This window comes from Pongo abelii, chromosome 1, assembly GCF_028885655.2.
Source record: "Pongo abelii isolate AG06213 chromosome 1, NHGRI_mPonAbe1-v2.0_pri, whole genome shotgun sequence".
Lineage (NCBI taxonomy): Eukaryota > Metazoa > Chordata > Mammalia > Primates > Hominidae > Pongo > Pongo abelii.
The window spans coordinates 193,423,680-193,450,495 of record NC_071985.2 but is presented as its reverse complement, the minus strand read 5'-3'; the positions used below and the strand labels follow the sequence as shown (position 1 = coordinate 193,450,495).

The 26,816-nt window shown below is 45.1% G+C and overlaps 1 protein-coding gene across 1 annotated transcript; it reads right to left on the bottom strand.

Moving 5' to 3' along the window:
* Window positions 1-12: 12 nt before the first annotated feature.
* PPT1 (palmitoyl-protein thioesterase 1) lies at window positions 13-26,816 on the bottom strand (the record flags this gene model as incomplete). Its single annotated transcript, NM_001134216.1, is given in 9 exon segments — window positions 13-1,479; window positions 4,154-4,225; window positions 5,883-5,981; window positions 7,722-7,812; window positions 16,710-16,812; window positions 20,901-20,971; window positions 21,619-21,746; window positions 21,972-22,081; window positions 26,684-26,816. Coding segments are annotated over 9 exon segments (921 nt in total). The 3' UTR covers window positions 13-1,356.

Here is a 26,816-nt window from a genome sequence, read left to right as displayed (position 1 = left end):
AAACACCAAGGATAAGAAACTACTCTTTATTTTAGACAACCTCATAAAATTATTTTCACATCCCCCCCAACTTCTTGCTCTTAATCCTTATCTTTTAGTTGAAGAATAAGGCTTAAGAGAGAGAAAGGAAAAACCATAATGGCTAAACTTAGCAGCACCAACACGGTTCTTTCATCAAGGCGTAGCTCATCATTTCTCCAAACTGACATGCTACAGAAATGTCTTCCAAAAAGCGTTAAGTTTTCACAAAGTGGGAACTATGATTTCCATGCTCAAATAGTGTAGGAAATGGTAGATTACGTTAGTTTTGTTTACTGTAACAGGAATTCTCAAGAGTCTTTAGACACTCTAATGTGGGTTGATCTCCAGAAGGAGAAAGGGAGTGTGTAGTATTTTCCAAGCTTTTTGAACAAACAATCCTTTTTCCCATGGAACACATCAGAAACAGTTTGGAGTATGCTGGTAAATGTGTTTTGGGGATGGAAGTCAGAAAGCCTGATCTTTTTCATACGCCTCCTCCTATACTCTGCTAAAGCCAGCAATAAAGTAAGTTGACTCTAGCATCAAGACCACTAGTCATATTAAGAAAGAGCAGATTGGTCAAGAATGGAATAGGAAGAACTAGCTGCCTCACTTTTCACTTTCGTGCCTACATTTTCTTCACTCCCTAAGTTATACAAGACGTACATTTCCCCTCTTAAGCAACTTAATTGGGTGCTACTTCCCTCCTTTTGTGACAGCAACTAATTCATCACTACCTGAGGAGACAAAGTGGGTGCCACAGAAGCAAGACTGTAGGCCAGTGGGATTTGTCTAATAATTGATAAGATGATAGCACAGAGGGCAGTGTACTCAGAGAGGAAGGCAGCCTAACAAATTATGCAGAAATAGCCAAGCAAGATTTTTCCAAGCACTGGTTAAATCACCAGCAAAACAAAGCATTTATGTGAGTACCTCAGGCCTGGGTACCTCTTTGCTTGAAATATGGCAAGACTTGGAAAAACGTTTGCCCTTAGAATCTATCTCACTGCTTTAGTTGTCTCCTTTGGGCCTGGGCACAGTTCTGGCACTGCTCTGGAACAGACTCCCTTTTCTAAAACTGAACTTGACCACATCAAAAGTTTGTAAAACAATCTCCATGGTAATTAAACTTGCATTCAACACCATATGGTGATAGAAGATAGCAAAGGATAAGATGCAGATCTTAGATCTTTCTAAGTAGGGCATGTTAGATGACGATGGAAGGATTAGTTGCAAGCTGGATCTGAGCTCAGGCTTGGGCATGAAGGAAACTGTCTCCCATGTGATTTGGAAGAGTTAGGGGCTCTCTGAGCTCTATTGTGAACTGTACGGGTTTCATCCAAGGAATGGTATGATGTGGGCATAAAACCATTCTTCAGACAACTGAAGATGGTCCCCTTCTGTAGCCAGAAACACTAGCTGTCCTGCATTGTCCATTTCCTTTAGCCCCAGGCGGTCCTGCAGAAGGAAAGGCCATAATTAAAGCGTAATGAAGTTTTGGAGTAAAATCGTAAGTACGTTAACTTGAGATATATTGTCAAAATGCAGTTTGTCCTGAGTATTAAAATTGAGGTGTATTTTCAAAAATGCCAAAAAGAATATCTCCTACTTTTTTCTTTCTTTCCTTCCTTTCTTTCTTCTTTCTTTCTCTTTTTCTCTTTCTTTCTTATTTTCTTTCTCTTCCTTTCCTTTCTTTTCTCATCCCCCTCCCCCTGTCCCCCCCCCCCCCCCCCCCCGTCGTCTTCTTCCTCTCTCTCTCTCTGTCTCTTTTTCTCTTTCTTTCGAGACAGAGTCTTGCTCGGTCGCCCAGGCTGGAGTGCAGTGGTGCGATCGCGGCTCACTGCAACCTCCACTTCTCTGGTTCGAGCGATTCTCCTGCCTCTGCCTCGTGAGTAGCTGGAATTACAGGCGCATGCCACCATGCCTGGGTAATTTCTTGTATTTTTAGTAGAGATGGGGTTTCACCGTGTTAGCTAGGATGGTCTTGATCTCCTGACCTCAGGTGATCCACGTGCCTCGGCCTCCCAAAGTGCTGGGATTACAGGCGTGAGCCACCACACCCAGCCAGTTTTTTCTAAGTATTAAAAATAGATATGCAATTGAGATTGCTCTATACAGAGTTCTAGATTCTGATTTTTGAAAAGCTCAGAGTCAGAGGACTACCTATAGGTGGGCAAGCCATAGACGACACTGCCTCAGAATGCCATAGGTAAGTGGGACTGAGCCAAAGACAGAACATTAGCTAGGTAACTTAAAAAACATCCAACCCAGGACAGGCACGGTGGCTCACGCCTGTAATCCCAGCACTTTGGATGGCCAAGGCAGGCGGATCACCTGTGGTCAGGAGTTCAAGACCAGCCTGACCAATATGATGAAACCTTGTCTCTACTAAAAATACAAAAATTAGCTGGGCATGGTGGCGGGCACCTGTAATCCTAGCTACTTGGGAGGCTGAGACAGGAGAATTCGCTTGAACCCGGGAGGTGGAGGTTGCAGTGAGCTGAGATCATGCCATTGCACTCCAGCCTGGGCAACAAGAGCAAAACTGTCTCAAAAGAACAAAACAAAAAAACCATATCCAACCCTTAGGTAACAAACCCTGGACACTTTCATATTCTGGAGTTGAAAATGTCATTACCCATAGCCTAGGTGCTGGAGAACAACCTCTGGTTGGGAAGATAAGCAGTTACGACAGTGCCAGAATGGTGCTTCTGCCGTGGCCAACATCATTTTGAGTTTTCACAATAAGGAAGTTCTTAGCTGTAATTTCTCAAGCCTTTTTTTTTTTCAAATCAGATTCTAGCTTCCCTTTTTACCTCACCCCCCAAGTTGAGGCACCCAATGCAAAAGAAAAGCCAAGCCAAGAGGAGACAAATGACCTCTGAAATAACATGGAGGAATTCTAGTAGAAGGTGATTGGTTCAGATGTAGTACTTAGCATTTTGGAGAGTCTGTCTCCAATATAAAATCCTTAGGGCTGGGCGTGGTGGCTCACGCCTGTAATCCCAGCACTCTTGGAGGCTGAGGCAGGTGGATCACCTGAGGTCAGGAGTTGAAGACTAGCCTGGCCAACATGATGAAACCCCATCTCTACTAACAAAACAAAATATTAGGCATGGTGGCGTGTGCCTGTAATCCCAGCTACTAGTGAGGCTGAGGCAGGATAATCGCTTGAACCCAGGAGGTGGAGGCTGCAGTGAGCTGAGAGCACACCATTGCACGCCAGCCTGGGTGACAAAGCAACACTGTCTCAAAAAAAAAAAAAAAAAAAAAAAAATTCTTAAAGTGTAGAAGGCCCCAGAACTGGAGGTGGTAAATTACTGCAACTTCTGCTTAAGATACAGGACCTACTGCTAAACAAAATTCAAAACTCTAGTCCCACTCAACCTCCTGCAGGAGCTTCCCTTGTCAGTGCTTAATTTAGAAACAGGATTTCACATCTATTAATGTTCAAAAGTAATGTCCCTTGGCCAGGCGCACCGGCTCACACCTGTAATCCTAGCACTTTGGGAGGCTGAGGTGGGTGGATCACCTGAGGTCAGGAGTTCAAGACCAGCCTGGCCAACATGGTGAAACTCCATCTCTCCTAAAAATACAAAAATTAGCCAGGTGTGATGGCACACACCTGTAATCCCAGCTACTAAGGGGTCTGAGGCAGGAGAATTGCTTGAACCTGGGAGGCAGGGGTTGCAGTGAGCCAAGATTGCTCCACTGCACTCCAGCCTGGGCGACAGAGTGAGACTCTGTCTCAAAAAAAAAAAAAAGGGAATGCCCCTCATCATGCATGGAGGCTTCCTGGATTTGTAGCAGACTGTACCTCAGCAAAGGCAGCTAGTTTTAAAATCTTTTTATCAAAAGAAGGGAATCAGACATGACGTTTCTCTTGTTCTTGTTTGGAAACCATAAGGTTTCAGGATGTAGTGGATTTCTGTAACCCAGTGCCTAATGAGCTAGAGCAAATAATCAAGAGCCTAACAAGCTTCACCAATATTGGACATGAGTCAGGTGTTTCAGGAGTACCTAGTGCTCTGAGGTGTACAGGAAAGGGCTCCAGCACCAAAGAACCTAGCAGCTTGAGGAACTGGGAGCTGAAAAAGCACCAACCTCCCAAGATAGACTCCCTGCCAGTTACCTGTGTGTACAGGGAGGTCTCCTGTAAGGGAATGGTTTCCTTGGCTTGGCCACTTCTGTAAAATCCAAACCACTGCAGAAGAAGCAAAAGAAATAAGCTCAGATATGACACATAGCACATACTGCCAAAATAATTTGAGACTGGTTAGAAGCTAAAACTGGCAACAAAGTGAACATCATAAAGCTGTAGGAAGAAGAAAAAATGGATAGGGTGTGTCTGAGTCATCTCTTCTTAAAGGTGGAGCCCGAGGGATGAGTTAATCTTTCTGAGAGGCTGATTTCCACTTCCCCAGAATTTCTGCTTCCTACATTTATTAAGCAATAAATGTGAAAAATTCCTGTGCTGAGCTCTAGACATTCAATTATGAATACATCATCTGTTTCCAAAAAGCTCCCAGTCTTGGAAGGCACAGAAACAATTCACTGTTGAGCACAGAGGTCAGCAAACGTTTTTGTAAAGGCCAGATACAAAATATTTTAGGCTTTAAGGGCCATATGGTTGTAACTACTCATTGCTGCCACTGTAACAAATGCAGCCACAGACAGTATGTAAAAAGTAACTAAAACTGTTCCAATGAGGACACTGAAATTTAAATTTTACATAATCTTTATATGTCCAAATACTTGATATGTCTAAATAAATTTTACATAATCTTTATATGTCCAATTCTTTCCCCCAACCATTAAAAAATGTTAAAAACATTCTTTTATGTTAGTGTTTGGTGTTACTCGTGGGTAACACCAAAACGGGTAGCAGGATGGACTGGGCTTGTGGGCCACAATCGGCCAATCCCTGGTGGTGTGACATAATGTGATGAGTGTTCTAACAGAGGCTGATGATTCTACAAAAGTGATCACATTCTGCTTGGAATGGGGATGGCATCCTGGCCTTGACAGACGAATAGAAATTGTCAGATGGAGAAGCCAAGGAAGGGCATTCTAGAGACAGAAAAATATGAACAAAGGCATACGAGAGGAGAAGCACAAGTAGTACAATACGGCTTGATCAAGAGTGTATGAAGCGTGCAGACAAGGAAGATTAGGCTGGAAAACAGGGTGAAGCCAGATCAAGGCAGACCTTGGAGGCCAAGCTTAGGAATTTATATATTTTGGGCTAGTGATTCTGAACCTTTTTTGGGTCTCTGATCTCTGGAAAATGGATTAAAATTATAGATCCTTCCCCAGAGAATGCAATTACATAATTTTGCATAGAATTTTGGGGTTGGGGGGTAGATTACAATCTTCAGTGTCCCATTTATGGACCTCAGGTGAAGAACTGTTCTACACAAATGTTGGTGGAAGGGACTGAAGTTTTTTCTCCCCAGCAGGCAGCTGTATTTTTTCATTTCATTTCATTTCATTTCAATTTCATTTTATGTTCTTTTTGAGACAGAGTCTCGCTCTGTCACCCAGGCTAGGGTGCAGTGGCATGATCTTGGCTCACTGCAAGCTCTGCCTCCTGGGTTCAAGTAATTCTCCTGCCTCAGCTTCCCAAGCAGCTGGGATTACAGGTGGCTGCCACCACACCCGGCTAATTTCTTTTTGTATTTTGAGTAGCGATGGGGTTTCACCAAGTTGGCCAGGCTGGTCTTGAACTCCTGACCTCAGGTGATCCACCCACCTTGGCCTCCCAGAGTGCTGGGATTACAGGCATGAGCCACCGTGCCCAGCCAGCAGCCCTATTTTAATGCCATTTACTTTCCTGGCATGTGGCCTAAGTAGTGCCTCACCTCCGAATCTACAGGGTCCACAATGGAATCATTGAGGAATTTCACCATCACAAACTTCTTCAGGGCCATCAGGTTTTTCTTGTAGGACTCATTGATACCCTGAAAGAAAGGCCAGCAACACCTAAGGTCATTACCATCAGATACCAGCAGAGGGAGTAAAGCCTTCCAGTTCTCAGGTCTCCCTGACCCTGTGCCACTATGTTTCTTCCCCATGGGTATGGGCTGTTTTCCAGCTTCCTGACCAGGATATACCCGTACAGCCTTTTTTTCTCTTTTTTTCTGAAAAACAAAATATTTTATTTTAGATTCAGAGGGGTACATGTGCAGTTTTGTTATAAGGGTATATTGTGTGATGCTGAGGTTTGGGGTTCTATTGATCCTTTCACCCAGGTAGTGAACACAGTGCCCAACAGGAAGTTTTTCAGCCCTAGCCTCTCCCTCCCAGCTTTTGGAGTCTCCAGTGTCTATTGTTCCCATCTTTATAGTCACGTGTACCCAATGTTTAGCTCCCACTTATAAGTGAGAACATGTGGTATTTGGTCTTCTGTTTCTGTGTTCATTTGCTTAGGATAATGGCCTCCTGCTGCATCCATGTTGCTGCAAAGAACAGGATTTCATTCTTTTTTATGACTGTGTAATATTCCATGGTGTATATGTACCACATTTTCTCTATCCAGTCCACCGCTGATGGGCACCTAGGTTGATTTCATGTCTTTGCTATGGTGAACAGTGCTGCAATAAACACGAGTGCAAGTGTCTTTTTGGCAGGACAATTTGTTTTCCTTTGGGTATATAACCAGTCACGGGATTGCTTACACAGCCTTTTCCTTTCTTTTCTTTTTTTTTTTTTTTTTTTGAGATGGAGTCTCGCTCTGTCACCGAGGCCGGAGTGCAGTGGCGCCATCTCAGCTCACTGCAACCTCTGCCTTCCGGGTTCAAGCGATTCTCCTGCCTCAGCCTCCCGAGTAGCTGGGATTACAGGTGGTCGCCACCACGTCCAGCTAATTTTGTATTTTTAGTAGAGACGAAGTTTCACTATGTTGGTCAGGCTGGTCTTGAACTCCTGACCTCAAGTGATCTGCCCACCTCGGCCTCCCAAAGTGCTGGGATTACAGGCGTCAGCCACCACGCCCGGCCTTCTATAGGCTTTTCTTACCATCCTATCTGACTGACATGCCACCGACCATGGCATACAGGTACAACTATGAGTTTACACCACACTCCATAGGTGTCCATCACATAGGTGAGAGGCTTCTAGTCAGAGAAAGCCAAGACAAAATAAGAAACTGCAAATTCCGGGTCGTTCTGCTATATACTATTCTTTGCTTTTTTGTTTGGTTTGTTTTTCCCTTCAAACTTTCTGTTTAAAAACAAAAAACCAAAAGATTCTCCAGATGAGTCTAATATAAACTGAGCCATCTAGTTTACCAGAACCTACCAAACCATGTTTCTGTCTGGGACATACTTAGTGCCTACTGTATCTCTCTTTTAGGTAAATCTCTAGAGAAAAATCCACCTCCAGACTGATCCATCAGGAAAGCTTCCCTCATTAAGACAGCAGCTGTGAATTTCCACCTCGCCAAGTCAGCAACCTACCAAGCTTATCCTGTGTGTTTCAACACTAGGAGAGGGAAACAACTTAAGGGAAGAAAGGCAAATGAATTTCAACCTCCCTAAAGGGAACTGAATCTCAAAGGCACTGCCTTCCAAAAAAACAGAACTTCTGTTTCCTAGGGTCTGCCCAGGACAGTTTGGGTAAACAGTCACCGCTGATTTGTTTATGAAGACCTAAACAGGAAAAAGAACGCACATCTATGGGAGCCCGGTTTGGGTGCTTACCCGCTCCTGATTTATATCTGCCAAGAAGATGCTGTGGTTGCGATACACATCCTCCTTTATGGGGTCATGCCAGTATTCGGCTTGCACGAGGCTGTAGGAAAAAAAAGGAAAGAGGTGATCAAGCTACAGGTCAGTCAGTATGCCTAGGGCATGCTCAGTGCAAAGGCCACCAGGAGACTTTAAAAGGACAAAAGGCCGGCCAGGCACAGTGGCTCATGCCTGTAATCCCAGCACTTTGGGAGGCTGAAGCAGGTGGATCACGAGGTCAGGAGTTCAAGACCAGCCTGGCCAAGATGGTGAAACCCTGTCTCTACTAAAACTACAAAAATTAGGCGGGTGCGGTGGCAGGAGCCTGTAATCCTAGCTACTCGGGAGGCTGAGGCAGGAGAATTGCTAGAACCCCGGCGGCAGAGGTTGCAGTGAGCCGAGATCGCAGCACTGCACTTCAGCCTGGGCGACAGAGTGAGACTCCGTCTCAAAAAAACAAGGACAAAAGGCCAAAGCCCTCAAGTCCCAGGCCTTACCCTTTAATACAGAAGACTTGCATCTATGAAACAGTCTGTCAACAAGACACCTTGTTGAGACAAGGACTATTCAGCACAGTACAGAAATTATAAAAGATTCAGGCAAAGGACTCATCAATATTTGCTTCCCCTATTGACACTGGGATTTATCATATTTATCATGCTGATATGGTTTGGCTGTGTCCTCACCCAAATCTCATCTTGAATTGTAACTCCCACAATTCCCATATGTCATGGGAGGTGACTGAATTACAGGGGTGGGTCTTTCCTGTGCTGTTCTCATGACAGTGAATAAGTCTCATGAGATCTGATGGTTTCAAAGAGGGGAGTTGGGCCAGGTTCTGTGGCTCACGCCTATAATCCCAGCACTTTGGGAGGCCAAGGTGGGCAGATCGCCTGAGGTCAGGAGTTCGAGACCAACCTGGCCAACATGAGGAAACCCCGTCTCTACTAAAAATACAAAAATTAGCCAGGCGTGGTGGCATGTGCCTGTAATCCCAGCTACTCGGGAGGCGGAGGGAGGGAGAATCACTTGAACCTGGGAAGCTGAGGTTGCAGTGAGCCAAGATCACGCCATTGCACTCCAGCCTGGCAGACAGAGCGAGACTCCATCTCAAAAAACATAAATAAATAAAAAATAAAATTAAGAGGGGAGTTTCCCTGCCCAAGCTCTCTTCTTTTGTCTGCCGTCATGTGAGATGTGCCTTTCACCTTCCACCACGATTGTGAGGCTTCCCCAGCCACATGGAACTGTAAGTCCATTATATTTGCCCAGTCTCAGATATGTCTTTATCGGTAGCGAGAAAACAGACTAATACAGTAAATAAGTACCAGTAGTGTGGAGTGCTGCTGAAAAGTTACCCAAAAATGTGGAAGTGACTTTGGAACTGGGTAACAGGCAGAGGTTGGCACAGTTTGGAGGCCTCAGAAGAAGATAGGAAAATGTGGGAAAGCTTGGAACTTTCTAGACACTTGTTGAATGGCTTTGACCAAAAGCCTGATAGTGATATAGACAATAAGGTCCAGGCTGAGGTGGTCCCAGATGGAGATGAGGAACTTGCTGGGAACTGGAGCAAAGGGGACTCTTTATACTTTCTTTTCAATCTCTCTCCACTTCCCCTTCCCTTCCAGCCCCCACCTCCTCAAAATGGGCATGGTTACCACAAGGCCTCACATGGAGAAATTCGAACAAACTCTATCCCAGGTTGGCAGGGAGAGAAATCAAAATTTCTACAACATACGCTCCGCAGCCAGAGTGGAAGAGCTGCCCAGAGGCAGTGGTCCTGAAAACCCCACTCAGTGGAGCAGGCTGGCGCTAAAGCCCAACAGAGCCAGCTACGTCAGAGATGGAGCTCTCCCTTCCAGGAGCAGATGAGACTGAAGTTAAAGGAAGCAACAGTCAGAGTGACATTCTAGAATGTGTTTATACATGTATTTGAAACCTTTTAAAGGTTTAGAACTCTGAACATTTATAGAATGCAAAAAAAAAAAAAAGTTCCTGAGGAAAATTAGAAGTGTTACTTCAGTGAACACACAAATAATAAGGAAGCAAAACAGTCTTATTGCTGATACGGAGAAAATCTGAGTGGTCTAGATAGAAAACCAAACCAGCCACAACATTCCCTTAAGCCAAAGCCTAATCCAGAGCAACGTCCTAACTTTTCAATTCAATGAAGGCTGAGAGAGGTGAGGAAGCTGCAGAAAAAAAGTATGAAGCTAGCAGAGGTTTGTTTGTAAGGTTCAAGGAAAGAAACCATCTCCATAACACAAGAGTGCAAGATGGGGCAGCAAGTGCTGATGTAGAAGCTGCAGTAAGTTATCCAGGAGATCTAGCTAAGATACTTAATGAAGGTGGTGACCATAAACAACAAATTTTCAGTGTAGATGAACCAGTCTTATATTGGAAGAAGATGCCATCTAGGACTTTCACAGCTATAGAGGAGAAGTCAATGCCTGGCTTCAAAACTTCAAAGGACAGGCTGACTCTCTTGTGAGTGCCTCATGGAGCTGATGACTTTAAGCTGAAGCCAATGCTCGGTTACCATTTTTTAAATCCTAGGGCCCTTAAGAACTACGCTAAATTACTCTGCCTGTGCTCTACAAATGGAACTCAAAGCCTGGATGACAGCAGATCTGCTTACAGGGTGGTTTGCTGACTATTTTAAGCCCACTGTTGAGACCTATTGCTCAGAAAAAAGATTCCTTTCAAAAGATTACCACGCAGCTGGGCATGGTGGCTTATACCTACAATGCCAGCACTTTGGGAGGCCAAGGTAGGAGAACCGTTTGAGGCCAGGAGTTCAAGACTAGCTTGGGCAACATAGCAAGACCCCACCTCTACAAAAGAAAATTCTTTTTAAAATTAGCCGAGCATGGTGGTGCATGCCTGTAGTCCTAGCTACTCAGGAGGCTGAAGTGGGAGGATGGCTTGAGTTCAGGAGGTGAAGGCTGCAGTGAGCTGTGATCACACCACTGCACTCTAGTCTGGGCAACAGAGACAACCCTGCTCAAAAACTATTTTTTTTAATTAAAAAAAGTTTAAAAACAAACTTAAAAAACAAATATTACAGCTCATTAAAAAGCACCTGGTCACCCAAGAGCTCTGATGGAGATGTACAAAGAGATTAATGTTGTCCTCCTGCCTGCCATAGCACATCCATTCTACAGCCCATGGATCAAGTAGTAATTTCAATTTTCAAGTCTTATTATTTAAGAAATACATTTACAAGGTTGTAGCTGCATGGACAGTGATTCCTTTGATGCATCTGGGCAAAGTAAATGGAAACCCTGATGGAAAGGATTTATCATTCTAGATGCCATTAAGAACATTAACGGGCTGGGTACCATGTACTTTGGGAGGGTGAGGAGGGAAAATCAGTGGAGCCCAGGAGTGTGAGACTAGCCTGGGGAACATAAATGAGATCCCATCTCTACAAAAAATTAAAAAATGAGTGGGGTGTAGTGGCTCACACCTGTAGTCCCAGCTGCTCAGGATGCTGAGGTGGGAGGATCGCTTGAGCCTGGGAGGTTGAGGCTGTGTTGTAGTAAGCTGTAATGGCACCACTGCACTCCAACTTGGGTGACAGAGTGAGACTGTCTCAAAAACAAACAAACAAAAATTCATGATTCATGGGAAGAGGTCAAAATATCAGCATTAACAGGAATTTAAAAGAAGTTGATTCCAACCCTCATGAATGGCTGAGGGATTCAAGACTTCAATGAAGGAAGTAACTGCAGATGTGGAAATAGCAAGAGAACTAGAATTAGAAGTGGAACCTGATGATGTGACTGAATTGTTGCAATCTCATAAAACAGATAAGGAATTGCTTCTTACGGATGAGGAAAAAGGGGCTTCTTGAGATGGAGTCTACTCCTGGCGAAGATGCTGTGAACACTGATGAAACGACAACAAAGGATTTAGAATAAATATTACATAAGCTTACATAAAAGCAGTGTCAGGGTTTGAGGATTGACTCCAGTTCTGAAAGATGTTCTACTGAGGCCAAAATGCTACCAAATAGCATCGCATGCTACAAAGAAATCTTTCATGAAAGGAAGAGTCAATTGATACAAAGTTCATCGTTGTCTCACTTTAAGAAATTAGCACAGCCACCCCAATGTGGGCGGCAAGCCACCCAGGTGCCAAGGCAAGAGACCGAGGGCATGAGCTGTTCCAGTATAATAAAATATATAAAATAACAAGAGTTATCCTAGATCTAGATTATAGACATGATTATATATGAATATCATTAATTATTAGTTTGTAGCAATTATTCTTTATTCCAATATTATAATAATCCTTGCTCTACAATCATAACTTAGGAAAAGCCAGGCCATACAGAGATAGGAGCTGAAGGAACATGGTGAGAAGTGACCAGAAGACAAGAATGCGAGCCTTCTGTCATGCCCAGACAGGGCCACTAGAGGGCTCCTTGGTCTAGCGGTAACGCCAGCGTCTGGGAAGACACCCGTTGCCAAGCGGACAGTGGTCTAGTGGTAGGGTCAGTGCCAAGGAAAACACCCGCTACTTAGCAGACTGGGAAAGGGAGTCTCCCTTTCCCCGGGAAAGTTTAGAGAAGACTCTACTCCTCCACCTCTTGTGGAGGGCCTGACATCAGTCAGGCCAGCCCACAGTTATCCGGAGGCCTAACCGTCTCCCTGTGATGCTGTGCTTCATTGGTCACGCTCCTAGTCCGCCTTCATGTTCTATCCTGTACACCTGGCTCTGCCTTTTAGTTAGCAGTAGCAAATTAGTGAAAGCACTAAAAGTCTCTGATATGCAGAAATAATGGCGTAAGCTGTCTCCTCTCTCTCTCCCCGCCTCGGCTGCCAAACAGGGAAGGGCCCCATCCAGTGGACACGTGACCCACGTGACCTTACCTATCACGGGAGATGGCTCACACTCCTTACCCTGCCCCCTTATCTTCTATCCAATAAATAACAGCGCAGCCTGGCATTCAGGGCCATTACCAGTCTCCGCGTCTTGGTGGTAGTGGTCCCCCGGGCCCAGCTGTCTTTTATCTCTTTGTCTTGTGTCTTTATTTCTACAATCTCTCATCTCCGCACACGGGGAGAAAAACCCACTGACCCTGTGGGGCTGGACCCTACACCCCAACCTTCAGCAACCACCACCCTGATCAGTCAGCAGCCATCAACATCGAGGCAAGACCCTCCACCAGCAAAAAGATGACTTGCTGAAGACTCAAATGATTAGCATTTTTTAGCAATAAAGTATTTTCTAATTAAGGCATGTACTTTTTTTAGGCATAATGCTACTGCACACTTAATAGACTTCAGTATAGTGTAAACATAGCTTTTATATGCACTGGGAAACCAACAACTTTGTGTGCCTTGCTGTACTGCAATATTTGCTTTATTGTGGTGGTCTAGAACCGAATCCTCAGTGTCTCTGAGGTATGCCTGTAGTTCGTTACATTACTCTCTAACTTGTTTGAATGGCTGAAAAGTCTCTGACAGAGCCTGAGTAGATGCCTCAATATTTCCAGAAAACCAAGCTGCAAGTTCATCAGCTGAGGGCAAAGACATGGGGAAAACTGGACAATTGAGGAAAAGCACTCTGAGATCCACTGAGGGTGGGGTGCAAACTGGGAGCAGGGCCCAGAGTAGACCTTGGAAGGGCAAGTTGCTATGAAAATTAAACAGGATATGTAAAGCTCTGGCTTCCCCTGAGCTGGTACAGGGGAAGACGGAGGCCAAGGCCACGGCCAGGGCAACACTGAAGTATTCATTGTGGCAGGGAGTGTAGAGGTCGGAGGGTAGAGCGTGAGGCAGGGGATGGCAGGGAGCAAACTGGAGGAAGGAGAAGACTAGGAAGGGCTGACAGCATCTGCAAAGGCAAAAGGGAACTAGAGGGTAGTTTTACATCCAGGAAGGAGAGAGAGAACTATTACACCATTCCTCGTTGCCCTCACCATGCCAAGCCGGGGGCTTCCTCACCAGTTACTGTGCACATTAGGATATCACATTTGCTTTGCTAAGGTTAAGTTATCTGAAGAATGTGGAAGACATCTTTTGGGGTCTCTGCCTAAGTCACTCTTGCACTCTTCCTGCCCCGCCTACTGGTTTACAGGGAGGTGGGTATGGTTAGTATGCACGGTCCCACTTCTCTGGCCACAGCTAATGAGAGCAGAGGTGGAGACCTGACCTGAGCTGGGGCATGGTCCCTTCCTGAAGAATCTGAATCGGGACAAAGAGATTCTAGCCTCAGACTGAGACAATCTCCTAACAGAAGATTAAACATTTGGAAGCCATGCAAGGCCACCTTCCATCATGTGGGTGGCAGGGGAAGCTGGTCTGCATGGAGAGAAAGAAGCAGCGACACAGAGAGAGAAGCAACAATGGCATTGGAGAGAGAATACCCTGGCTCCTCATGGCTCCCAATTCTTGATTCCAGGCCCTATGAGGCCTTAGGCACCAACAGAGTATTACTTTCTTTTAAAATTTACTTTGGCTTGATATGGTTTCCTTCTTGCAACTAGAATTAATCCTCCCTAATACCAGGGGCAACCTGGGACAGTATCACAAAGACAAAATGATTTCTCTTTGTTACTTTAAGCCTTCACCATCTGCTCCGCTAAAACGGTTCTCACACTCATTCATCTGCTTGCTTGCTTTCAAAAACATGTTGCCATTTTTGATGATCTCTTACCTCCTCTCTCCCTGTTCTCTCTGCCCTTGTGGGTTTATCATTTTTTTATTCTTCTGCTACCACTTCATTAAAGTTTAAGGAGGAAGTGAAGATAAACACATCAATCTACCACTTTTAATCAGTATTTTTTATTTTTATTTTTTGAGACAGAGTCTCACTCTGTCACCTAGGTTAGGGTGCAGTGGCGTGATCTCAGCTCACTGCAACCCCCGCCTCCTGGGTGCAAGTGATTCTCTAGCCTCAGCCTCCGGAGTAGCTAAGACTACAGGTGTGCGCCACCAAGCCTGGCTAATTTTTGTATTTTTAGTAGAGATGGGGTTTCGCCATGTTGGCCAGGCTGGTCTCAACCTCCAGGCCTCAAGTGATCTGCCTACCAAGGCCTCCCAAAGTGCTGAGATAACAGGCATGAGCCACTGCATCCCGCCTTAATCAGTATTTAGGTGTCACTTGTCACCCCCCGACGGACTGCTCACTTAGCATCACTAACAGAATTCTGATTGCCAAGGGTTGTTTTGGTTCATACAAAGAAAGAAAAGTATAGGCTTTTTGGAGGCAACTGGCCAAGAGTGAGAATAAAGAGTAAAGGAGGAAGAATGAAGTTTAAACACCATGCAAATCCATGAGAACAGAGAATATGTAGAATATAAATAATTAAGTTGTAATTAGCCACAGCCAATCAAACCAGGCAAAGGGGAAAGCTTGGTGTGGCCTGAGGGTAAAAAAAGGAGATAGAGGTACAGAGTATCTTAGTTTTCTATAATAACCATCAGGTGGTACTGTTGACCCACAACAGCTTTGTGGCTATTTGTGTAGCCAATGAGTGGGAAGAGAAAAGACAGCTATTAGCTGTAGGTGGTTCCAACATGAGTCAGTCACAAGGCTGTATCTTGAAAAATGGCTTCAAGAATATACCGTAATAAAAAGTTGTTATTTGACAATAATGAGACACTTGGAAACCCACAGGATATTAGTTGATCCCAAACTCCAGCTATCATCAAGAGCACGTCAGACCTACCATCAAAACTTTTTTTTTTTTTTTTTTGAGATAGAGTCTCCCCCTGTTGCCCAGGCTAGAGTGCAATGGCGCAATCTCGGCTCACTGCAAGCTCCGCCTCCCGCGTTTTTTAAGATTCTCCTGCCTCAGCCTCCTGAGTAGCTGAGATTACAGGTGCGTGCCACCACGCCCAGCTAATTTTTGTATTTTTAGTAGAGATGGGGTTTCACCATGTTGGTTAGGCTGGTCTTGAACTCCTGACCTCATGATCCACCTGCCTCCGCCTCCCAAAGTGCTGGGATTACAGGCGTGAGCCACCGAGCCCGGCTCACAACTTCTAAGGATAGAGCCCAGGAATCCATTTTTAATGAATTTCCCTGTGGTTCTGATATACAATTAAGTTTGGAAACAATTGAACAAGCACACACCACAAAAGTAATTCTGCATCTTTTTTTTTTTTTAAATAGATTTTAATAGAGACAGGGGTCTCACTATGTTGTTCAGACTGGTTGTGAACTTCTGGCTTCAAGCAATCCTCCTGCCTTGGCCTCTCAAAGAGCTGGGATTACAAGTGTGAGCCATTATGCCAGGCTGGCCATGCTAAATACCCAAATACATTTGAGTAGTCAGGGACAGTGATGTAGGGAGTAGCTAACAACATAAAGAATCTGTCCTCTAAATACCAACAGTAATTCCTTGAACTTAGTACTTTCTAAAGGCTTTGTTTGTTTTTTAAGGATGGAAATTTATTCTGTTATAATTACATTCTTCTTACATAGAAAAATGCCCTTGTTTTTCTTTCTTTGTTTTTTAATTAATAAGACTTTTTGGAGCAAGTTTAGGTTTACAATGAAATTGAGCAGATAATACAAAAAGATCTCATTTGAAGGCCGGGTGCGGTGGCTCAGGCCTGTAATCCCAGCATTTTGGGAGGCCAAGGTGGGTGGGTCACCTGAGATCGGGAAGTTGGAGACCAGCCTAACCAACATGGAGAAACCCTGTCTCTTCTGAAAATACAAAATTAGCCGGGCGTAGTGGCGCATGCCTGTAATCCCAGCTACTCGGAGGCTGAGGCAGGAGACTCGCTTGAACCTGGGAGGCAGAGGTTGCAGTGAGACAAAATCACGCCACTGCACTCCAGCCTGGGCAACAAGAGCGAAATTCCATCTCAAAAAAAAAAAAAAAAAGACCTCATTTGAATATCATAAGGAACTACTGCTGGAATCACTGTAAGCATGAAAGTCAGCATGATATTTTCACACGGTGATAGGTCTGTAATCTTTTCAGCTAACCATACATACCGTTCCTGAACAACTTTGGAGTACGCTCCAGCATTCAGTGTTTTTCTGATGAAGTCACAGATGTGAGAGCTTTCTCCTGGGCATCGAGGGAGTCCAAAAACACCTACAGTGGTAGATGACAAATATCCATTCCTTCAATAATGATGTATCGAATACCCACTATGCACAAGGCACTGTGAGAAACAAAATGAACAGGACCAAACTCTGATTTCATTCACTTATTCCTCATGAAAATAAAGCTCAGAGAACTAATACTATCACCAGCTTCCTCCTGGTGCTGCTACACTCTTTCTTGCCTAAGGATCTTTTTACCTGCTCATCCCTGGAGGATGTGTTGCATCACATGGCTGGACTCATTTTCAGCTCTCAGATCTTGGTCCTACACAAGTCATATCTGACCACCTTATCTCAAATACTACCCACCCCCATTTCCTTCCCCTCCCCCAGTTATACTTCATCCTTAGCATCCTCATCAATAACATTGTTTTGAGTAACACCAATAGTTCTAAGCAAAATATTGGCAATAATTAATTTAATCCTCACAACCACCCTGTGGAGTAGATATCATTATTTGCCCTATATCACAGATAGAAAACTGTAAAACTGAGAGGCTAAATACCTTGTCCAAGGTTAGACAATAAGGGATAAGCCAGGATTCAGACACAGGCAGTTTGGCCCCAGAGCCCACTCCTTTAAGCACTACAACCACTAGTGTGTCCTTCAAACATTATCCTGTCGTTCTTGTGTTTTTTTCCAAGAGATTGGGTCTTGCTATGTTGCCTAGACTAAAGTGCAATGGCTATTCACAGGCACAATTATAGCATGCCACAGTGCCTTGAACTCCTGGCTTCAAATGATCCTCCAGCCTCAGCCTCCCAAGTAGCAGGGACTACAGGTATACACCACCACGTGCCCAGCTATCCTCCATTTTATCATGTATATATGTATATGTGTGTGTGTATATATGTGTATATAAGTGCATATATGTGTGTATATATGTCTATATATGTCTATGTATGTGTGTATATAGGTGCCTAAGTGTATATATATGTCTATGTATGTACGTGTATATATGTGCACGTGTGTGTGTGTGTGTGTATATATATTTCATGAATGCAAGAACCTTGTCTCTCTTGTTTCTGGCATATAATAGGTTTTCAATAAATATTTGTTAAATGAAAGAATAATAAAGCTATTTTTACCAACTTGCGTTCGTATAATCCTTATACTTTTAAAAAGTATTTTCCTACCTATTATTTCACTTTATCCTCTGAAAAATTCCCATAGGACAGGCAGGGCCATATTTTGGTTTCCTCCATCTGTGAGTGGAACCTAAGATACCAAATTACTTGACTAGGAGTAATAGTTAATTGGGTGAGTCCACGTTTCCTGATTATACGGGGAATCATTCTGTTCCCACATTATACCAGCTAATAGCTATACCCATCACAACAGAGATGAAATTCCATTCTAATGACACATCCTTCCCCAACAGTATGGAATTCTGTCTAAATAGAAAACCTGCTGTTTCTTTTTTTTTTTTTTTTTTTTAAGTATTTATTGACCATACTTGGGTGTTTCTCGGAGAGGGGGATGTGGCAGGGTCACAGGATAATAGTGGAGAGAAGGTCAGCAGATAAACACGTGAACAAAGGTCTCTGGTTTTCCTAGGCAGTGTTTGTGTCCCTGGGTACTTGAGATTAGGGAGTGGTGATGACTCTTAACGAGCATGCTGCCTTCAAGCATCTGTTTAACAAAGCACATCTTGCACCGCCCTTAATCCATTTAACCCTGAGTTGACACAGCACATGTTTCAGAGAGCATGGGACTGGGGGCAAGGCCATAGATCAACAGCATCCCAAGGCAGAAGAATTTCTCCTAGTACAGAACAAAATGGAGTCTCCTATGCCTACTTCTTTCTACACAGACACAGTAACAATCTGATCTCTCTTTCTTTTCCCCAAATTTCCCCCTTTCCTTTTCAACAAAACCACCATCTCATGGCCTGTTCTCGATGGTCGCTGTCTCTTCCGAGCTGTTGGGTACACCTCCCAGACGGGGCGGCGGGCAGAGGCGCTCCTCACATCCCAGACGATGGGCGGCCAGGCAGAGGCACTCCTCACTTCCCAGATGGGGCGGCCAGGTAGAGGCACTCCTCACTTTCCAGACAGGGTGGCCGGGCAGAGGTGCTCCTCACTTCCTCCCAGACAGGGTGGCGGCCGGGCAGAGGCACTCCTCACCTCCCAGACGGGGCGGCCGGGCAGAGGCGCTCCTCACTTCCCAGACGGGGCGGCCAGGTAGAGGCGCTCCTCACTTCCCAGACGGGGCGGCCGGGCAGAGGCGCTCCTCACTTCCCAGACGGGGCGGCCGGGCAGAGGCGCTCCTCACTTCCCAGACGGGGCGGCCGGGCAGAGGCGCTCCTCACTTCCCAGACGGGGCGGCCGGGCAGAGGCGCTCCTCACTTCCCAGACGGGGCGGCCGGGCAGAGGCGCTCCTCACTTCCCAGACGGGGCGGCCGGGCAGAGGCGCTCCTCACTTCCTCCCAGATGGGGTGGTGGCCGGGCAGAGGCGCTCCTCACCTCCCAGACGGGGCGGCCGGGCAGAGGCGCTCCTCACTTCCCAGACGGGGCGGCTGGGCAGAGGCGCTCCTCACTTCCCAGACGGGGCAGCCGGGCAGAGGCGCTCCTCACTTCCTCCCAGATGGGGTGGTGGCCGGGCAGAGGCGCTCCTCACCTCCCAGACGGGGCGGCCGGGCAGAGGCGCTCCTCACCTCCCAGACGATGGGCGGCCGGGCAGAGGCGCTCCTCATTTCCCAGACGGGGCGGCCGGGCAGAGGCGCTCCTCACTTCCCAGAAGGGGCGGCCGGGCAGAGGCGCTCCTCACTTCTCAGATGGGGCGGCCAGGTAGAAGCACTCCTCACTTCCCAGACGGGGCGGCCGGGCAGAGGCGCTCCTCACTTCCTCCCAGACGGGGTGGCGGCCGGTCAGAGGTGCTCCTCACCTCCCAGACGGGGTGGCCAGGCAGAGGCGCTCCTCACTTCCCAGACAGGGTGGCTGGGCCTAGGCGCTCCTCACATCCCAGACGGGGCAGCCGGGCAGAGACTCTCCTCACTTCCTATACGGGATGGCGGCGGGGCAGAGGCGCTCCTCACTTCCCAGATGGGGCGGCCGGGCAGAGGCGCTCCTCACTTCCCAGACGGGGCGGCCGGGCAGAGGCTGTAATCTTAGCACTTTGGGAGGCCAAGGCAGGCCTTGGCTGATGTCTTGTGCAAATACAGTTCCTAGATTTTTTTTAAATCAGGTGGTCATGTGGGTTAGAATAGAGAAAAAAGAAAGCTGGGAGGTGGAGGTTGTAGCAAGCCGAGATCATGCCACTGCGCTCCAGCCTGGGCAACATTGAGCACTGAGTGAGCAAGATTCCGTCTGCAATCCCAGCACCTCGGGAGGCCGAGGCCGGCAGATCACTCGAGGTCAGGAGCTGGAGACCAGCCCAGTCAACACGGCGAAACCCCGTCTCCACCAAAAATACAAAAACCAGTCAGGCGTGGCGGCGCGCGCCTGCAATCCCAGGCACTCGGCAGGCCGAGGCAGGAGAATCACAGGAGCCCGAGGCAGGGAGGTTGCAGCGAGCTGAGATCACGGCAGTACAGTCCAGCCTCGGCAACAGACGAAGACCGAAGAAAGTAGAGGGAGACCGAAGAAAGTAGAGGGAGACCGAAGAAAGAAGGAGAGGGAGACCAAAGAAAGGAGGGAGAGGAAGAGAGAGAGGGAGAGGGACGAAAACCTGCTGTTTCTCAAAGAGTTTAAATTTATAGACACAAGAGCTTACACACTATTCTTTGCCTAAGCCTAAATTCAAGAGGATACCACCAAGTCAGAGAACAGAAAAGGTCACTCGATTTTCCTAACTCCTCAACCACCACCTGCCACATGGCTATAACCATCTCACTTCCATGCAATCGTGTCAATGAAATTGGAGAGAAGTAGATGCCAACCTAGTGATCCAGGCCTCTGGAATCCTAAGTCTCTTCCTATGTCTCCAGCAATGCTGGCTAGTTTGTTAAAAGCTAGAGAAACAGGATTTTGCAAGGATGGCTGATGTCTTGTGCAAATACAGTTCCTAGATTTTTTTTAAATCAGGTGGTCATGTGGGTTAGAATAGAGAAAAAAGAAAGCAAAGAGGCAAAGTTACCTTGATGTTGTCCCCCAACCGAGATCAGATTGATCATGGGAGGTGAAGGGCATCTCTGAGCCACTGCCCTCCTACGGAATAAAAGGGAGTTTTAGCTCCGACAGTCAGATGGAAATGTATCATCCACAATCGGCATCACAGATTAAGCTAGTCACCCTCTGTGACTCCCCAAACCTGCAGAGTTTCAGGATTTTCCTGATATGGGCAAATGCAAATATTTCTTTCAACTTTCATAGAAAATAAATTAAGCTCCGGCCGGGCACGGTGGCTCACACCTGTAATCTCAGAACTTTGGGAGGCTGAGGTAGGTGGACCACCTGAGGTCAGGAGTTCAAGACCAGCCTAGACAACATGGTAAAACCCCATCTCTACTAAAAATACAAAAAATTAGCTAGGTGTGGTGATGAGCACTGTAGTCCCAGCTACTCGGGAGGCTGAGGCAGGAGAATCGCTTGAACCTGGGACATGGAGGTTGCAGTGAGCTGAGATCGCGCCACTGCACTCCAGCCTGGGCAACAAGAGAGAAGCTCCGTCTCAAAAAAAAAAAAAAAAAAAGAAAGGAAATTAAGTTCCATAAAGCTTCTTACACAGGAACATTTTAGGAAATTTCCCTTCCAAGATAGGTGACAATCTTGAATTGGAGGAGTGGATTTATCTGAATAAAAGAAAAAAAAATCAATTCCATGTAAGTGGTACAATATAACAAAAAGGAACTTACAGAAATTGGCCTCCCTGGGAGAATCCCATAGCATTGTAGCCTTGCTGCAGTTTAGGATCCTTAGCAAGTGTCTGACATACTGTTGTTACTTGGGAATTGACATTCAAGAAGAAGCTGTTCTCCACGTCCTAAAAAAGAAGCCAGAGAGAAGTGAGAGGATGGGACTGAAAACAACCACTGACATCTTCTCTAAGAGGTAAACTCATTTAGGTTGGTATCCTCACATAAGCCACTCAAGGGTGAAAGTGTCATTGTATGATTTCCTGCTAAAAACACAAGGCAAAGCATTTTAACAGTATATGCTATGAAATCAGTCAGCAGCCCTTCAAAGGAACAGCTGTGAAGCGCCTTACCTCCATCAGGGTCTTCCCAATCTCTAAAGATAAGACGTAAATTCCAGGTATTTTCTTCTCAACCATTTTTTTAATAGCACCCATGCTTAAGGGATTGCAACAGCTGTCTCCTAGCCAACAAAAAACAGATGGAAACTCATGAGTCAAAATATTATTTATTGTTTAAAAACTTTGAGGCCTCAAAGAGCATTACCAAGAATGTGAAAACAATGTATAGAATGGAAGAAAATATTTGCAAAACAGTTATCCGATAAGGGCTTAATACCCAGAATATACAAGGAATTTACAACTTACTTACAACTCAACAAAAAGATAACCTAATTTAAAAACGGGAAAAGAAATTAAACATATTTTTCCAAAGAAGATATACAAATGGCTAACAACTGGCATGTGAAAAGCATGTGAAATGCAAACCAAAACCACAATGAGATACCATTTCACACAGACTAGGATGTCTTTAATAATAATTTTTTAATAGAAAATAACATGTATTGTCAAGGATGTAGAAAAATGGGACCCCTTGGACATTGCTGGTGGGAATGTAATAAGCAGCCACTGTGAAAAACAGTTTGGTGGTTTCTCAAAAAGTTAAACATACAATTACTAAATGACTCAGCAATTCAACTCCTAGTTATACACCCTAAAGAAATAAAAACACACGCCCATGCAGAAACTTGCATATAGATGTTAACAGCAGCAGTATTTGTAATAGTCAAATGGGAGAAACAATCCAGAAGTCCATGAATGAATGAATGAACAAAATGTGGTATATTCACACAATGGAATATTACTGAGTTATAAAAAAGGAACAAAGTGCTGACACATGTTACAACTTGAATGAGCCTCAGAAACATTATACTAAGTGAAATAAGCCAGACTCAAAAAGCCACATAATGCATGATTCCTTTCATAGGATAAATAAAGAATAGGCAAATCCACTGAGATACAGAAAACTAAGCTGGAGATTATCAAGAAGTAGTAGGAGGGGGGAATAGGGAGTGATTGCTTAATGGCTATGTGTGTTTTTCTGGGGCGTTGAAAAAGACAGAAGTGTTAGTTGCACAACATTGCAAATACACTAAATGCCATTGAATTGTACAAGTTTAAATGGTTAACTTTATATGAATTTTTATCTCAATTTTTAAAAATAGAAGAAAGAACATTTTTTGCTTAGCTCGTTTATCAAGTAATAACAAGCTTCAAAAGTCCATACAGGAGCTGGGTGTCATGGCTGATGTCTGTAATCCCAGTACTTTGGGAGGCCGAGGCGGGTGGATCACGAGGTCAGGAGCTTGAGACCAGCCTGGGCAACATGATGAAACCCCATCTCTACTACATATACAAAAATTAGCCGGGTGTGGTGGCACATGTCTGTAGTCCCAGCTACTTGGGGGGCTGAGCCAGGAAAATCTCTTGAACCTGAAAGATGGAGGTTTCAGTGAGCCAAGATCATGCCACTGCTCTCCAGCCTGGGCAACAGAGCAAGGCTCTATCTCAAAAAAAAAAAAAAAAAAAAAAAAAAAAATCCATATAGGCCAAGCATGGTGGCTCATACCTATCATCCCAGCACTTTGGTAAGATGAGGCAGGAGGATTGCTTGAGGCCAAGAGTTTGAGACCAGTTTGGGCAACATAATGAGACCCTGTCTCAAAAAAACCAAAGAGCCCATATAGGATAATTAAGACACCAAATTTACAAATGAAAAATAAGCAGAGGTACACATTCCCTTCCCCTATCACAGGGGATATTTGGGGTGAACAGATGCAAAGTCTTCTCTTCAGGGCCAGGACTAGGGTGAGGCAAATTAAGCATCTAGGGCAGTGGTCCTCAACCTTTTTGGCACCAGGGACCAGGTTTGTGGAAGACAATTTTTCAAAACTGTTCCACCTCAGATCATCAGGCATTCGTTAGATTCTCGTAAGGAGCACGCAACCCAGATCCCTCATACACGCAGTTCACAACAGCATTTGAGCTCGTATGAGAATCTAATGCCACTGCTGATCTGACAGGAGGTAGAGCTCATGGCGGTAAGGCTCCAGGCTCACTCACCTCCTGCTGTGTGGCCTAGTTCCTAACAGGTCACAGACCCAGGGAGTTTCGGACCCCTGCTCTAGGGCACAAAATTTAAGAAGGCACTCATTCTCAAGTTTATGTAAGAGCTGACCCTGAATTTGAGAGTGAGTGCCTCCTTAAATTTGCACTTCAGGAGCCTCTTCATCTTGTCCTAGTCCCAGACTTGTTTCTATTTCAAGGAACCAGAACTAGGAACAGGAAGCAAACTGGCTACTGAGTAGGAGAAGTGGACTGAGATCATTTCCCATTTTGAACTTACTCATTCCATTTTCAACCTGCGAGAAAGCTTAAGTACCAATTTTAGAAGAAGAAAAGGCTATTGCCTAGAGAATCGTCTATTCCTTTTATTTCTCTGAAAACAACGTTCTCCACACTGAGCTGTAATTGTAGGTTACTTAACTGCCTCTGCCTCCCCTGTAACTGACTGTGAGCTCTGGGAAAACACAAAGCTCCTACCTTGTGTCCTCTTTTGACCCCACTGGAGTAGCCCCAGGGCCTGGTGCAGAACCTTGAAAGTGTTTGTATTTGCTGACTCTAATTACTCTGAATATTTTTCTGTAATCCAACCCAATAAAGCTCACTATCATGACTCTCCCAAAACTGCTTTTGTCAAGATTAATCATCTTTATATTGCTAAATCCAATAATCAGTTGTCAGCCTTTATCTTCCTTGACCCATTAACATTTGATGCAGCTGATCATGCCCTTCTTCCTGAAACATTTTCTTCACTTGGCTTCAAGGACACTGCGCTTTCCTGACCCCTCCACTTCACTGGCTATTCAGTTACAGTCTCCTTTGCTAGTCTCTCCTCATTTCCTCCACCTCCAAATGGAATGGAGTGCCTCAGGGCTTAGTCCTCCATGTATGCTCATTTCCTAGGTGGTCTCACCTAGCCTTTAACTACTAGCTGTATGCCAAAGACTCCCTACTTAAATCTCCAGCCTGTATCTCTGTCCTAGACTCCACACTCTAAATGCCTCTACAACATCTCCTGGGTGTCTCATGAGGATCTCAAGTTTAGTAAGCCCAAAAGCAGACTCTTGATCTTTCCCCCACCCTAAGTTAGCTTGTCCTACAGGCTTCCCCATCTTGGTAAAATGAAAACTTCACCCTTCCAATTGTCCAGGCCAAAACCTGTGGAGTCATCTTTGGCTCCTTTCTTTCTCTCTTATTCCAAGTCTGATCTGTTAGCAATCCACCTTCAAAATCTATCCAAACTTTGACCATTTCTCAACACCTCTACTGTTACTCTACAGTTCCAAGTCATCATCATCTCTTGTTTAAATTATTGCAATAGTTTCCTAACCTGTCTCCCTGTGACTATCCATGACCCCCTACGATCTATTCTCAATAAAGCAACTAAAGTGATTCTTTAAAAATGTGTCAGATCATGTCACTCATCTGCTCAAAAAGTTCCCCATGACACTCTAGCCAAGTCCCTGCATTAGTCTTACTAGGCCCAATAACTTCTGTACCTGTCCCTCCCTTCCAAACTAAACTCCTAACTTCTTCCCCTTGCTTACTCATTTCCAGCCACGCTGATCTGAATGCTGTCCCTTGAACACACCAGACATACTTCCCCATCAGGGCTTTCCCATTTACTGTTCCTTCTACCAGATAGCCAAATGGCAACTGTCCTAATCTACGACAGTTTTGTACTCAGATGTCACTTTTTCAATGAATTCTTTCCCAACTTTGCTTTATTAAAAGTGCAAGCCCCCACCTCCAGTCTTTATCCTACACCCTACTATATTTTTCTCCATTGCACATATCACCATTTGATATGTTATGTTTTACTTGTTAATTTCTTTATAATCTGCTTCTCCTACTGGAGAGTAGGTTCCAAAAGAACAAAGAATTTAGTCTGTTTAGTTCCCTACTGTATCCTCAGCACCTAATAGGTGCTCAATAACTGTGTTAAATGAATATAGGTTGAGCACCCTAATCTGAAAATGGGAAATCCAAAATCTGAAAGTTTTTCAGTGCAGACATGATGCCACAAGTGGAAAATTCCACACCTGACCTCATGTGATGGTTGCACAAAATTATTTAAAATATTGCATAAAATTACCTTCCAGCTATGTGTATAAGGTGTATATGAAAAATAAATGCATTTCCTGTTTACACTTGGGTCCCACCCCCCAGATATCTTGTATATATGCAAATATTAAAAAAAAAAATCCGAAATGCTTCCCAGTCCCAAGCATTTCAGATAAGGGTTACTCAACTTGTAAATGAACTGTAGGTGCCTAACAAATCTCTGTTCAATGTGTGAAGGAATAAATAAAAGGGTAGATGCTCCGGTCATATAGCCAGCTGCAGCTCACCTAGCCCGACCAAATGCGAGATGCTGCATCCTGTCGCCACTACTGTAAGGATTAATGAAGGACAGCATGTAAAACTTCAACGCCGTGCGCAGCTCTCTCTTTCCTTCCCCTTCTCTCTTTCCAGTGAAGGGGACGGCTCCTTCCCCTTCTCTGTTTCCAATGCAGATCCTTCAAATCCTTCAAATCCTAAAATGAGGCAGTCGAGTGCTGTGGGACCAGGTCCCCGCCCTCTACACCCGCATTTTGCAGATGCGAACCCAGGCTAGGAGGAGAGAGAATCGCCAAACCCTTTTAAACTTCTCACTCACTCACCCATCCCATGCCAGATCACCAACGGCAGCGGCGCCGGCGGGTCCAGATGCTGCAGCGCCCGAGAAGCGCAGGTCCATGGCAGGAAAGCGACAGCCAAGAGCCACAGGCAGCCGGGCGACGCCATCTTCGCTGT